We start from the raw sequence: 14,999 nt of genomic DNA, 5'->3' as shown, positions 1-14,999 counted from the left end.
TGTATCAGTCAAAATCTACAGTAAATGTACTCAGAGAAAGGACCCTGGCTTTAGTAAACAGCAAAAGGCTACTTGGAAGTCAGACCACCAGACCATATGTACAGTAGACATTCATATAATATGAATTTTTGCGGTATTAATGATGTTTTGTAGTATGACAAATCTGAGTTTAAAACTAAGAACCAATAGAGAGATAAGAGGTAACGGAGGTCATGGGAAAAAAATGCATTTTGTTTATTAAATTCTTGAACATCAAATAGTTAAGAATGTTCACTGAAAATGTACTTGTAAAGATACTGATATGTTTGTATATGTATAAAAAATATATTTGAGAGAGATAAGACCATAGTCTCATTGAAAGACTAATGATGATGCTGGTCATAGGGTAAGAACAGGTTAATTCTGAGAGTTCAGTGGGTCTGACTTTTTCTAGAAAGACTAGGCAGGTTTTCCATTCCAAACACAAATACACACGTCCTTCGTTTAGTGTGTGGCTGTCTGTCGGTCTACCTCAGTCAAAATCGCTGAAATATAAGGTAAGGTAAAACTTTAATCTTTTAAAATTACACATAATCGAAATGAATGTACACTTATAGTAGCTTTGCATATTTTAGTAATGAATGTTTTCAGTAAAAAAATAATAATAATAATTTTGAAAATAGGCCTAGGCATTGCCTATACTATTCATCTTAAGTTGGTTCACGTAAAATCTGAGTAATCTGAGTACATATGTTAATTTATTGGCTTTCAGGGAGGCCTTAAAATGTGAGAAAATACATGTTAATTACAAAGAGAATAAGCATATTATGTAGTTTTAGATAAGGAGCACCAACATTGAGCTTACTTCCTTTGCTCTCTACCCCCAGCTGTTATGCACACAATTGTGCTACTGGTGTTGTGGGTACTGGGGACATCACTGGTGTTGCCAGACCCTGACACAGGGGGAGAGAAACCTACTGAGGAGCCCATTCCTTGTTCCAAGGGCTGCACCTGTCTACATGACGACTACAGTCTAGAGCTCAATGTCTACTGCAGCGCACGCAACTACACCCAGGCCCCCTCTGACGTGCCTGTCTCCACTCGCTCCCTCTGGCTGGATGGAAACCTGTTCACCACTCTGCCTGCCACCGCCTTCAAGGATCTCAGCAACTTGGATTTTCTGAATCTACAGAGCGGTCAGCTGGTGTCACTTGACTCCCAGGTGTTCAGAGGGCTTAAGTCACTAGCTCACATCCACCTGGAGCGCAACCGAATCCGTTCATTGCCGGGCACTATCTTCCAGAACACGCCTAACCTCGCCTCGCTTAGTCTCCATAACAATCAACTGTCCCGCATTGAAGAGAAGTTGTTTGCTGGCCTCCCACATATGTGGCTTCTCAACTTGGGGTGGAACTCATTAGCAGTGTTGCCCGAGACTGGGTTCCATGATCTGCATGGCCTGAGGGAGCTGGTTCTTGCTGGGAATAGGCTGGCTTACTTACAGCCACAACTCTTCCAAGGTCTTACCGAGCTGAAGGAGTTGGACCTCACCGGAAATTACCTGAAGGTCATTAAGGCTAATGTGTTCATGAAGCTCCCCAAACTGCAAAAGCTTTACCTGGCTCAGAATCAGATAGTGACGGTGGTACCCAGAGCCTTTGTGGGTATGAAGTCCCTCAGATGGCTGGATCTCACAAACAATAAACTGTCAGCGCTCCACGATGAGACTTTCCTTGGTCTTCACAGCCTCCATGTGCTGCGGCTCTCCAACAACTCCATTAGTGGACTAAGGCCCAGGACTTTCCGTGACTTGCAGTACCTTGAAGAACTGCGTCTGAGCTACAACCGGATCCATGCCTTGGGGGACAGGATCTTTGAGGGGCTTGGGCACCTGGAGGTTCTAGAGCTGGAGCACAACCAGGTGCAGGAGGCCCGGATGGGCACCTTCATGGGCCTCTCTCACCTCGCTGTCATTAACCTGTCTGGCAGCTGTTTCCGCAGTCTTCCAGACCAAGTGTTCAAAGGTCTCGCTAAGCTCCACAGTCTTCACCTGGATAAGGGCTGTCTGACCAGGGTCACAACCCAAGCTTTCATTGGACTATCGGGTCTGCGACGACTCTTTCTTCAAAACAACAACATCTCTGTGGTGGAGCGCCAGAGCTTCGTGGAACTCTTGGGCCTACAACAACTAGACCTGAGATTCAACAAGCTCGAGGTCTTAACCTCCCACACCTTCTACGGCCTGAAGAACCTGGACTATCTGCTGCTGTCCAGCAACCTGTTCCGTCAACTTCCCTCGGAGGCCCTCATGCCCTTGAAGCATCTCTCGTGGCTGGACCTCTCAGCTAACAGGCTGGAGATCCTGCACAATGGTACCATGCAGCTGCTGCCCAGGCTACGCTATCTAAACCTGAAAGATAACGCTCTTAGCAGCATTCCACCAGATATCCCAGACACCCTACACCAACTGTGGCTGACAGGGAACCGTTGGAAATGTGACTGCAGTGTCCTTCCCCTTAGAGACTACAGCTTGAGGAGACCACAGACGGTGCCCCGGCAAGTGGAAACCCTGGCTGAGGGAGAGGAACCCCACACTGTTGTCACCATCTACAACAATATAACATGCAACAGCCCTCCAGGCTTGGTTGGCCATGACCTGAGGGATATCAGCAACGAACATTTCAACAACTGTTGAAGGGGTCAAAGACGCCAGACATTTGGAAGACAATAATTTCAAAATAATTGTTATTAGCCTACAATTTTCCCTGTACATTCAATGATTTAGCCTATATTAATTATTTCTCAAAATATGTAATGTAACAAAATATTTTTGCTACTGTGGTATTTAGGCCCTACATGTTGCAAGTATGTAGCTTTTGCATCATACACTTTTAGTTAGTTTCATATTTCATGAAATGTTCATTAACATTGCAAGTAAGCCTACTAGAATACAAGGTGTACAGTACATTTAGCTTTTAGGACGTTTCAAAGCAGTCCACTTTTGAATGGGTGACTATTAAACTCCTCCTTTGAATAAACACAAGTCATGTTTGTTTTTGTCCTCTGAATAAATATTTAAGAGACAGATTTGCTCAACAAGGAATTGGTCACACAACCAAATATAGATATAGGCCCTAGGTAAACAATAGCAGCCTTTACCAATTAAAGGTGCAGAGGCCCAGCTATTGAGGGGCCAGATGGACCATGTGTGTACACAAGGCAAACACTTCCTCCTGTACCATAATGGTCCAGAACTCTAAGCAGAGGGAGAAGTAAACCTTCAGGGCTTACATATAACGACACTATAACGTTTTCATTTTGAAGAAGTGGGGCTGGAGCAATTTTACAGCAGCACATTTCCAATACAGCTTTGACTGCAGGATTCATAGACCGCAGAACTTGAACGGTTCATGCATTACTTAACTCGCAGTCGCATCACAGATGTTGACATGTTCATGTTGACCATCTTTCCCCAGGCCACGTCTCTTCTGCACTGCAACACGTGCTCCTCCATCATTTACATGCGCTCCTCGCTCTCGTAGTTCAGTTGTTATGGTAACCAACAGTTTGCTAGTTGTTGTTAGCAGCTATTTAACTTGAGCTAACTTAGTGGAGCTGACTGCTACTGCTTTCACATAAGAGTGGTCTATCTTGATAATTATAGATACATTAGTTTATGTCAATATGGACACAGATCCTTCAACGCGTTGGAATGCTCTTTTTGACAGCTTCAAAGCCCATATTCCGTCCATTGATTCGGATTCTTCATCGGTGAGTTTGATTACTGCACTTAGCTAACGTTAGCTAGCTAGACCTATGAAAAACCCTTCATTTGTATGAGTTTTGCTACTTACTTGCTGTTCCACAAGAGTTTGAATTGTGTTTGCCACAGTAAATCTAGATAAATGTATCAAACGTTAGCTGAAATTTGTCTAATCTTACTCTCCAGTCTGAAAACGAAGAAGACATTTCCATCTTTCGTCGACCAGTAGCCCTTCTTCCTAAACACACAGAGTGCCTAGAGTGTCTGTCATTGGAGGACTCTGAAATAGAGGTAACGTGAAATAGCTAGCTAGCCGAGCAAGTTTACACCAATTGATGACGAGTCCTTAACAAGGTTTACTCTGTGTATCCCAAACAGGAGCTTCTAATATCTATGGCACAGCCACAACTGTGTTTGACAGAGGAGACCATTTGCCCTCATAGAGAGCCTACAACTGAACCCCATGGAGTTTATCAAGCTACTGATTTAGCCCAGCAGGGCACCCTCCAGGAGCCAGTCCCATAGGTAATAAGATAAATGAGATATGCAGCCATTACTCTATTAGAAATGCAGCTTGGGCAGGAGGCCATCCACGCAGCAACGTTCCTGTGGAGATGAAAGGGGACACCTCAGCGCACCATGGCCATGGCACACTAAACAGACTAAAAACAACAACTTCACACAACACAGCTTGTGAAGAAAACACATTGGAGTCACTCAATGCTTTGAGAAAGACGTCGAGAACTGAACCAAATGGCTCTATGAAAAAGCCACTACAAAATAGTCAAACTGTTTTGTCTTTTGAGGTGAGTTTAAGTTTCCTGTTATAAATTGAGAAGGTACTACATAATAACTAATGTATTTGTTGACCATTCGATAGATACTGATGAAGTGTTATGTCCTACAAATCAGTAGCTTTGTGTTTTTACCAGCCACTGGAGCACTGGGATCTGGACCAGATTCTTCTGACTCTTCAAACAGATAGACTCTTTTTAGGAGGCAGTGTGTCTGACGAACCTATGGAAATACAACCAGGTAGACAATAGGGTAACTCTAAGGTATCACTGACACAGTTGAAGTTGGAAGTTTACATACACTTAGATAGGAGTCATTAAAACTCATTTGTCAACCACTCCACAAATTTCTTGTTAACAAACTATAGTTTTGGCAAGTCGGTTAGGACATCTACTTTGTGCATGACAAGTCATTTTTACAACAATTATTTACAGACATATTATTTCACTCATTGTATCACAATTCCAGTGGGTCAGAAGTTAAAATACACTAAGTTGACTGCATTTAAATTCCAGAAAATTATGTCATGGCTTTAGAAGCTTCTGATAGGCTAATTGACATAATTTGAGTCAATTGGAGGTGTACCTGTGGATGTATTTCAAGGCCAACCTTGAAACTCAGTACCTCTTTGCTTGACATCATGGGAAAATCAAAAGAAATCAGCGATAACCTCAGAAAACAAATTGCAGACCTCCACAAGTCTGGTTCATCCTTTGGAGCAATTTCCAAACACCAAGGTACCACGTTCATCTGTACAAACAATAGTACACAAGTATAAACATCATGGGACCACGCAGCCATCATACCGCTCAGGAAGGAGACGCGTTCTGTCTCCTAAAGATGAACATACTTTGGTGCGAAAAGTGCAATTCAATCCCAGGACAACAGCAAAGGACCTTGTGAAGATGCTGGAGGAAACAGGTATAAAAGTATCTATATCCACAGTAAAACAAGTCCTATATCGACATAACCTGAAAGGCCGCTCGGCAAAGAAGAAGCCACTGCTCCCAAACCGCCATTAAAAAAAGCCAGACTACGATTTGCAACTGAACATGGGAACAAAGATCGTACTTTTTGGAGGAATATCCGCTGGTCTGATGAAACAAAAATAGAACTGTTTGGCCATAATGACCATCGTTATGTTTAGAGGAAAAAGTGGGAGGCTTGCAAGCCGAAGAACACCATCCCAACCGCGAAGCACCATGTTGTGGAGGTGCTTTGCTACAGGAGGACCTGTTGCACTTCACAAAATATATGGCATCACGAGGATGGAAAATGATGTGGATATATTGAAGCAACATCTCAAGACATCAGTCAGGAAGTTAAAGCTTGCTCGCAAATGGGTCTTCCAAATGGACAATGACCCCAAGCATACTTACAAAGTTGTGGCAACATGGTTTAAGGACAACAAAGTCAAGGTATTGGAGTGGCCTTCACAAAGCCCTGCCCACAATCCTATAGAAAATGTGTGGGCAGACCTGAAAAGGCGTGTGTGAGCAAGGAGGCCTACAAACCTGACTCGGTTACACCAGCTCTGTCAGGAGGAAGGGGCCAAAATTCACCCAACTTATTGTGGGAAGCTTATGGAAGGCTACCCAAAACGTTTGATCCAAGTTAAACAATTTAAAGTGAATGCTACCAAGTACTAATTGAGTGTATGTTAACTTCTGACCCACTGGGTATGTGATGAAAGAAATAAAAGCTTAAATAAATCACTCTCTACTATTATTCTGATATTTCACATTTTTAAATAAAGTGGTGATCCTAACTGATCTAAGACAGGGAACTTTTACTAGGATTAAATGTCAGGAATTGAGAAAAACTGAATTTAAATGCATTTGGCTAAGGTATGTAAACTTCCGACTTCAACTGTATAGCTACTGCTGAACAACTAGTAGATGTAGAGTAACCAGTGTGCACCTAGCATGTCATTCACATTCAATACTATTATCATAATGATGTAATCAATTCATTCTCAATTTGGTCACAGATGGAGACAATGTAAGGTCACAGGATACTATATTGGAGAGGCTGTCTGCTTTCTGTAGGACACCGTCATGTGGAGATGCTGAAGAGAAAAGCGTAACTGCGCCAGATAAAACTTCTGGTGTGCCTCAGAAAGCACCTGTCCAACATCCTACCAATTTCAGGTAAAATATATGATCAAGTTGTGTGGGTTTCACATGATTATGAATGATGTAATTAATTAACATGAACGTTTTGTTTACTGCAGACAAAATGGTGGATGGAGAAAGTCTTTCAAAAGGATGGCATTTGAGTTGCAGCCAAGCCGCCAGGAAGCGCCCACCGTTTATATTGATTTACGCAACCCTGAGCCTCCCACGAACACAACCAGACCATGTAACAGCACTTCATCACAATCCATGAAGCTGACCAACCCCAACCTACATGACGAAAACCAATCTGATAAGAAAACAGACAATAATATACGGTCTGGTTTACTGAATGGAAAAGAGTAAATATTGCCTTGAATAACTGACCCATTGTATACTGACCCATTGTAAAGCTCTAAACATTATTACATAGGTTTGTAAATATACAGTACTATAATGGCTCTGTATCTGTGAATTATGAATTCAGTTTTACTCCTTCCTGAGTCAATGTTTTTTTTCTTCTTCTCCCAGGGAAGTAACTGGAAAGAGCCTGTTACTCAGAATGTTACGCGAGGCGAACAGAAACAGGAGCGAGCCGGACAGGAAAGATCCAGTTCCAGCAGATTCTACATGCAGAACCCCCAGAAGAGTGTCTTTGAAGGACAAGCTGCCTGAGGCTAACAATGAGATAACATCTCTGCTTCCAGAGGTGGACAACCAAACCACAATGAAGCGTGACCAAAACAGGCCGCCAGTTGAGAGAACACCCGCTTTTCAGCAGAGTGCTACTACCGGGCAGCCAAAGAAACAAAGGTAGATACTATATTCATTTTAGGAGACTTTGTCTCATATACTGTATATATATATATATATATATATATATATATATAATATATATATATACTGTATCTTGAATCTTAGTCACAGTGGCTCACACAGGAGGTTGGTGGCACCTTCATTTGGGAGGACGGGCTCGTGCTAAAGGCTGGAGTGGAATAGTATCAAATAAGGTACATCAAACACATGGTTTGATGCCATTCCATTCGCTCCGTTCCAGCCATTATTATGAGCCATCCTCCCCTCAGCAGCCTCCACTGGTGGCTGAACACCTGTTTTGTGACCTGTCAGTGACCGAGAGCAGAGAGAGCAACAGAAACAGAGAGCACAGCGCCAGCAACAGCTCCAGAAACAGCTGGAAAGCTTTAGACCAACAAGGTCTGCTGGAGACAGGGAGCCTGCCGCTGAGAAGACTGATGTTCTTTATGACACTGTAAGTTCATCTGGAACAGAGACTCAGTGCTCACAATTCAATAGCTCTCCACTCAGTCTTCTTTGTCATTGTCATTCCCTCAGTGCCATTTGATAAATTGAGCGTTACCCCTACATATATAATCTTTTTCGTTCTTTTTTCCCAGGAGGCCTCTTACCTACAATCAGTTAATACTCTGCCTGCTGATATGGAGGATAAGGAGTGCTTGCTGCTGACTGTATGCCTCTCCAGTCCCGGCCTGGTAGCCAGCAGCAGTCATCATTGGAAAGCACCAACAGTGGAGTCAGCCACAACCAAATCCCATATATACAATGCTCTGGTTGCTTGGTTTCTGTCTTTGGTGAATATTTATTTGACTAGTCCTTGACAACGTCATTCAACTGAGATCATCTGATTATTTTTACTCTGTTTGAGATGGAGTCCATGTCTTACTGAGGCCTCTAACTTGTGTGTTGTAGGTTGGAGCACCAGACCCTCAAGGGGGTGATGACAGGGCTGCTGTACCTTTCTGGGTGGCCGGCCTACAGCAGCTGTGGACAGAGGATGGACTGGCTCTACACATCTGTGCTATGTCCCACGGAGAGAGCCTACAACTTGTCCGAAAACCCCGGGTGAGAGGAATGAACATAGAGATCCTTTTAAATTACTTATTATTATTAGTAGTAGTAGTAGTATTCTAATTCCCAATTCTATGTGAATGCACCCAAAAATTTCCTCTGTTCCTACACCACCTTTTCTGCAGTTAAGTGATTTTCCTTTTTCTTCTTTATAGAAACGGGGTGTGGATAAGAGTTATAGTGTGTTCCAGCAGCGTGTCTGCAGGTTCCTCTCTCAGACCTCCCTCAGAGCCATCACCCATTGGCTGCCGCAGCTCAGGAGCCTATTAGACCAAGAGTCCTATCCCCCAACCGTCCACATACCTGCCTCCTGCCTGGACAGTTTTATCTTTGTCAACTCAGACAAAATGGTAGGTAGTAGGTACAGGTGAATGCTTAGAATCTGAGATTGACTTGATGATGTGGATGTGTTCCCTGTAATGTGCTGTATAATTTGCCCTGTGTCTCAGGCTGTGAAGAGGACCTTCGGTCTGAACCCAGGCTTCTACTGGCAGACTGTGGAGACTCAGGAGCTCAGCTGTCAGAGGCCTGAGACCATGTGCACTCAGCAGCTACACACAGAGGTAAGAACATCTCGTCTCAGCTGTTCCAAAACTCCTTGGTATCGTCTAATCTCAGGGTTAATACCCCATGTTCATGGGATGAGGAAATCAACCATACAGTTTTTTTCTTCTTCTCCTCACAGATAGCTGTTGCTCTGGGATACACATCTTTGTTCCTGCATCCCCTGGTGGTTCACCACACCCTCCAGCTTCTCCACAGCTCAGGCCTGGATGTGTGTGGCCTCCGCCTCCTTTACCCTCCTCCTGGCCTTCTGACCAACAGTGCCGGTAAAACGTCTATCAACTAATAAACTTATATTCTGTTATATTCTTATCTAGTCTGCAGATCTTCAGTGGCCTAGACTGGAATGATTCAGTAAGTTATAGTAAGTATGTCTCCGATTCAGGCAGGGTATCCTACGGGCAGGGAGATGATGGGGCCGATGAGCCCGTCCTTGCCCTGGCTGTCCGAGGGCCTCACGCCCGCACCGTGTGGCAGGATGTAACAGGCCCTTCAGACCCCCTGCTGGCTAGGAAGACAGACCCGGCATCCATCAACGCCCTGCACTACAGCAGCAAGAACTTGCCCCTCCTCTACTCCCCTCGCCTGGCCAGCAGTGTGCACAGGGAACTGGTCACGTGGTTCGCAGGGAGAGTTCCAGGGAATAATTCCCAGAACCCTGACCAGGCTCCAACTGACAGGTGTGTTTGTAGTCCAGAGCCATCCTGATGTCTCACAACCATCACTCAAACATTACAAGTAGAAAAACAAACATATTACTACTACTAATAACAATTTATTGTACTTTTATAGTGCTATACCTTACATAAAGAATCTCAAAGCGTTGTGAAGCAAAAACAACAAAAAAACAAGCAATTTAAAAAACAACAACATCATTAATCATCATGAGTAGATGGAGAGTCAAGAGGCTGAAGGTTTACTCAGTAAACATTGATTGATACATTTGTTTTCATCTTCTTGGGCAATATATATAACATACACAACACAAACAGTAGTCAAAAGTATTTAACAAAAAACGTGATTTTATTCCAACACTCTCAGCTCTGCCCCTGGTGATAGAGAGGGAAGCAGCCCCTTGTATTTAACCAGGTCCTCTACCACCCTGTGTGCTACTGTTAAAGGTAACTCAGAAACAAGTACACACTTGAGGTCAACAATGTTAGAGTTATGCCTTTAATGCTTTACTCTAGTCTCGATCCCAAGTACAGTAGTTGGAAGTTTCAAAATGACTTACTGTGGATCTGACTCTTCCCTTCCCACCTCATAGTGGACGTGTTCTTGATAGTGTCGCCAGCGGTGGCGCCGTGCTGCTACAGCCAGGTTCTGTCTGTGTGTGAGGGCAGAGGGTTCAGTCTGAGGGGGGTCCAGAGGCTGCAGCTCCCCACCAAACGAACCCAGGCACTGGGACTCACCAGTCAGCAGGTAACGACCCCACCTCCACCACACTGTCTCCAGATCAGTCACACGACACTGAAATGACAGCAAAGTGCCTGAGAGAAGCTGGTGAGATCAATGTTGACTATGCCCTTAAAAACTTGTCTTTCTCTTTGACAAGGTGTCAGTGTTCTGCAGTCCGCCCACTGTTACTGTGGATGAGAAGAAGGTTGAGCTGTCTTCCCACTGCCTGGTCTTACTTCTGAGGAGAGAGAGTGGCCTACGTCACTGTGCCAGCCTGCCTGCAGGTGTAGCACCTAACCCTGTAATACCTAATATCTCTCCTTCTATCACCTCAAAAGTACACTGAGTGTACAACACATTAGGAACACCTTCCTTGTATTGAGTTGCACACCCTTTTGCCCTCAGAACAGCCTTAATTCGTTGGCGCATGGACTACAAGGTATTGAAAGCGTTCCACAGGGATGCTGGCCGATGTTTACGCCAATGCTTCCCACAGTTTTGTCAAGTTGGCTGGACGTCCTTTGGGTGGTGAACCATTGATACACACGGGAAACTGTTGAGCTTGAAAAATGCAGCAGCATTGCAGTTCTTGACACACTCAAGCCTGGCACCTACTAACATCAATAAGAGATCATAGCTTTCACCTAGATTCACCTGGTCACAGTCATGGAAAGAGCAAGTGTTCCTAATGTTTTGTACAGTCAGTGTATAAAGAACATGTATGCCATTTGATGCTGATAGGTACTGTAGAGGCATTTGAGCTCATGACATCAATGTTCAGTTTATTGACACTGATTCCTCTTTTTGTCAGCCCTTATGAAAGAGTTGGAGAAGCAGAGGTTGTTGGGATGTATCCACATCAGACTGTCAGATGAAGGAAAGCTGGACCCGAGCAGCTGCTTTCATATGTTGCCCTACAGAGAGAGCCTGCTCCAGAGCTTTGGTAAGGGAAGAGTCAACACAGTCTGTCAATGATGACCCCTCCCTGGCTTCCTGGTTTAATTGAGTTTATGTTCATGCTTGGTTCTCAGGTGGTCGAATGTGGGCCGTACCCAACCCCTGCAATGTGGTGCTGTCCAATCACAGGTGTCCATCCAACCCAGAGCTGGAGCAGGTGGTGGTGCTTACGCTGTCTGGAAGGGACATCAGTCAGGGCCTGAGCCTGCTACACAGGCTCTGGACAGGGGACACAACAGGTACTTTATCCCACATTAACCATTCCCACAACACAGCCCATGTAATGAAATATATTTAAAATGCATAATGTTATTCATAATACCAATATTGTACTTGCAATTCAGCTGTAGCACTGAACTCCTCACCTACCTAACCTTGCCCTACGTTTCTCTCCTATCTACCTTGTTTCTCCGTTAGGCGATGTCGTGGAGGATGGATTCGAGCTGCTGGCCCTGAAGTGGCTGCCCACATTGTCCCGGCAGCAGGCGCAGGAGGTGAGCCCCTATGAGGTAGGAGACCGGCTGTGGCAAAGCAGTCTGGTGGGCCTGGCCTCCTCCCCTGCCCTGGTGTGTGCTCTGAGGAGGGTAGATGCCTTCACCACCCTACGGCGGCTCCTGCCACTGGACTACCCCGGGAACCTGAACATACTGTTGTCTCCCACTCCTGAACTGGCCTTCAGACAAGCGTCCCTCTTCTTCTCCCTGGGAGACATGATCCCTGGTAAAAACTAGTCAGTGCAAGCTAGGTACTATTTCACTGTACCCTATATCTGGGGCAATCATGTCAAGGATAGCTATGTGGATTTTCTCTCATCTTCAGATCACAGTGTGCGCCCATTGCTGAAGTTCCTACCCCCACCTCGCATTAATGTAGCTGGTATGTGTCACCGGGTCATCAGCACATTCAATCGACTCTCTCACCCGCCTCCCTTCTGACTTGTTTAATGTTTCTTACAGGTTCCCAGTGTGAGTCATTGTTTAACTTCATGGTGCAGGGTGAGTTTGGAAACGGGTTTATTTGGATGAACTTTGACCTTTAGATAGCATGATGTAATGTAGGATGTTTTATTAAACATTGGTTACTTGCAAAGTCGATTACTTCAACAATGGTTACAAATATGTACAAAAGTTGAAAATGTGTAAGCACCCTGTTTGCCACTCTTGTCTGTCTCCATCAGGTCCCCAGCCGCTGGTCACACTGTGTCTGTTCAAGCCTGGAGTGTGGAGCCATGCTCTGGGGAAAATCCTCAGCAAAGTCCAGAGGAGTGGCTTCACTGTGGTGGGCCTGCATGTGCTGGTTCTGGACAATAGCACAGCTGTGTCACTGGCGTCTGCTGCAGAGCATCAGGCAACACACATATTCCTACCTACCTAAACCAGGCCAGTGGACAGATTGTTTTAAATGCATTGGCTCAGCTCAGTTTTCTTCTTGTGTTTTCCCCTTAGGACCCCTCTGCTGTAGAAGCCCATGTCCAGTACTTGAGCGCTGGGCCTTCCCTGGCTCTGTGCCTACAGAGGGAGAATGCTGTGAAGAGGCTACTGGACGTGCTGGGACCTGAGGACCCTGCCCAGGCCCGCGCTCAGGACCAATTCCTCTGGAGGGCCGATTACAGTTCGGACCAGCTACACAGCGGCATCTATGGTCAGTCAGTGGCCTTCGCCCCCGCACCATACTGGGCCACCTACCAGGCCCTGCCAGACAACATGGATCAATCAGTTACAGAGTGGCTGAGACTGGCTTTGGAACAAGGCTTTAATGTTTCAGATGTAATGTTAGTAGCTCATGATGTATGATATAATACTATGTTGTAGGATCGAGGAGCTATCAGAGAGCTGTTCAGGATGTGAGGAGGCTGTTCCCTCAGGGCCTATGCTGCACAGAGACCAGCACCATGAGACAGGAGCAGGTACATCACACAGTGCTACAATAGACATGATTTACTATTCCAAGATGTATAGCCGTCTCATATGCCCTGTGTTTAAATAAGGAACACATTTTTTGTCTGTCACTCACTGTTTTGTATCACAGATACCCAGTGTACACTCAGACCATTTGGCTTGTCTGGCTCGTGAACAGAGCCACACTCTTGCTGCTACGAACAAGCCATCTTTATCACACCTTATGGCATCTGGACTGAATGGAGGTGAGGTCTAGTTTTGAATGTTTTAGCCTAGCTGTGTCTTTGTTGTTGAATCGCTTATTTACTACTTTTATGTGGATACAAAACAGGTCCCTTAATGATTGACTTTTTATTGGGACGTTGCCTATGATTGGTCTGGGGCAATTGTTGTGTTTAGTTGATGCGGTATCAACAGCAGTTGAACTTTGTAAACGTGGCTGTTTGTGTGTGGGTGGCAGCAGGGCTCTTGGTCCGCAGTGCTCTCTGCCAAACCACCTGCCTGCTGCTGCCCACCAGTGTACTGGGCCCAGCCCCCATCCACCTGGACCTGCTTGAGCAGCTGCTGAGGACAGGCTGCCACCTGGTGGCCGGGAGGATGACTGTCCTGGACGAGACCCAGAGATGTCACATAGCTGAGACACTGATGCTACCCTCTGAGAGGGATGGGAAGGTGAGGAGTGGGTATCTGCCATGTAGGAGTTGCGCAATAGCAGCATGCAGTGGTCACTCACTGTAACACTCTGCCTGTGGCATTGACTCTCCTCTCTAGATGTGTGCTCTAGCAGAGGGCCCTTGTCTTATCATTGTTCTACAGAAGGATAACGCTGTGACCTGCTTTGACTCCATGCTTGAAAGGTAAGGAAATGGGCTACTCAAAAACATGTACCAGTAAGTGTTTTGCATTTTCTTCTTTGCATCATAATGGAATGCATAGATTAATATGCTATGGTTTATTTTTTTACTATAGTATTTACAGAGAGAGGTCTAACCTTGCAAAAGTGGGGAAAATGCTGATATATCCCAGCACTGAAAAAAAAGTAAGCTTATTCTAACTGCGGAAAAATTGTGTTGTAGTACCAAATAATGGCAAAATGGACCCTTATGTTTAGTTAAAAGGATCAACTGACCTCGATAAAACAGATTGTGAATGTCTATGAAGAAATCACCATTGATAACAAGCATGTCTGAGAACATCTCTTGTCTGTTTTGGCTCTAGGCATTGCAGCTTCTGTGCTATCTATTTGATGTCCTGTCGCCTGATAGTCATCATGCCATTGTACCACAGCAATCTGAGTGAGCATTACCAAGAGGGCCAACCTATTTTCTGGAATTCTGTACCAATACTGTATGAAGAAAATATTTATTTAGTTGGTTGTGGTAAGAAACCTTATGTAACCCCCTCCTAAAAAGTAAAAACGATGGTATTTTCATGTTAAAAGAAAATAAATGCTGGTTCATGTTTCAGTTATTGCAAGACTATACTTGTCAAGGGGAATTCATTGTTGGGAGTTTAGTGATCTAGAAGTACATATTTTCATTACTACCTTGTTTTAAATCCATGAAACAAATACTCAACACATTTAAGATCAAACATGGTTTTAATTCCCAAGATACAAATTGTGAATTCTGTAAACCATTGCAT

The 14,999-nt window shown here is 44.6% G+C and overlaps 2 protein-coding genes across 4 annotated transcripts; both read left to right on the top strand.

Moving 5' to 3' along the window:
• The first annotated feature begins 405 nt into the window (after positions 1-405).
• On the top strand, positions 406-3,022 carry igfals (insulin-like growth factor binding protein, acid labile subunit). The gene is made up of 2 exons (XM_046329999.1): positions 406-536; positions 867-3,022. Exon 2 carries the CDS (start codon positions 872-874, stop codon positions 2,672-2,674), a length of 1,803 nt encoding a protein of 600 aa, XP_046185955.1. The 5' UTR covers positions 406-536; positions 867-871; the 3' UTR covers positions 2,675-3,022.
• A 507-nt stretch (positions 3,023-3,529) lies between these two features.
• On the top strand, positions 3,530-14,821 carry LOC124015073 (dynein axonemal assembly factor 8). Of its 3 annotated transcripts, XM_046329994.1 has the most exons (30): positions 3,531-3,750; positions 3,929-4,033; positions 4,121-4,548; positions 4,675-4,777; positions 6,528-6,687; positions 6,771-7,013; positions 7,183-7,464; positions 7,780-7,921; positions 8,067-8,261; positions 8,380-8,532; positions 8,694-8,888; positions 8,988-9,101; positions 9,224-9,368; positions 9,488-9,782; positions 10,144-10,223; positions 10,370-10,524; positions 10,658-10,784; positions 11,312-11,443; positions 11,532-11,696; positions 11,875-12,177; positions 12,277-12,333; positions 12,414-12,452; positions 12,635-12,804; positions 12,903-13,098; positions 13,269-13,363; positions 13,486-13,600; positions 13,816-14,027; positions 14,127-14,212; positions 14,325-14,394; positions 14,574-14,821. In XM_046329994.1, the coding sequence occupies exons 3-30, from the start codon at positions 4,357-4,359 to the stop codon at positions 14,652-14,654; spliced, it is 4,302 nt and encodes a 1,433-aa protein (XP_046185950.1). In that variant the 5' UTR covers positions 3,531-3,750; positions 3,929-4,033; positions 4,121-4,356; the 3' UTR covers positions 14,655-14,821. The 3 variants fall into 3 exon arrangements, with proteins under 3 accessions (XP_046185949.1, XP_046185948.1, XP_046185950.1); XM_046329993.1 differs by lacking the exon at positions 14,325-14,394 and having other exon boundaries at positions 3,530-3,750; positions 13,819-14,027; XM_046329992.1 differs by lacking the exon at positions 14,325-14,394 and having other exon boundaries at positions 3,530-3,750.
• Positions 14,822-14,999: the final 178 nt, after the last annotated feature.

This window comes from Oncorhynchus gorbuscha, linkage group LG26 (genome assembly GCF_021184085.1).
Source record: "Oncorhynchus gorbuscha isolate QuinsamMale2020 ecotype Even-year linkage group LG26, OgorEven_v1.0, whole genome shotgun sequence".
Taxonomy (NCBI): Eukaryota; Metazoa; Chordata; class Actinopteri; order Salmoniformes; family Salmonidae; genus Oncorhynchus; species Oncorhynchus gorbuscha.
This window is presented reverse-complemented; position numbering and strand designations above follow the sequence as displayed.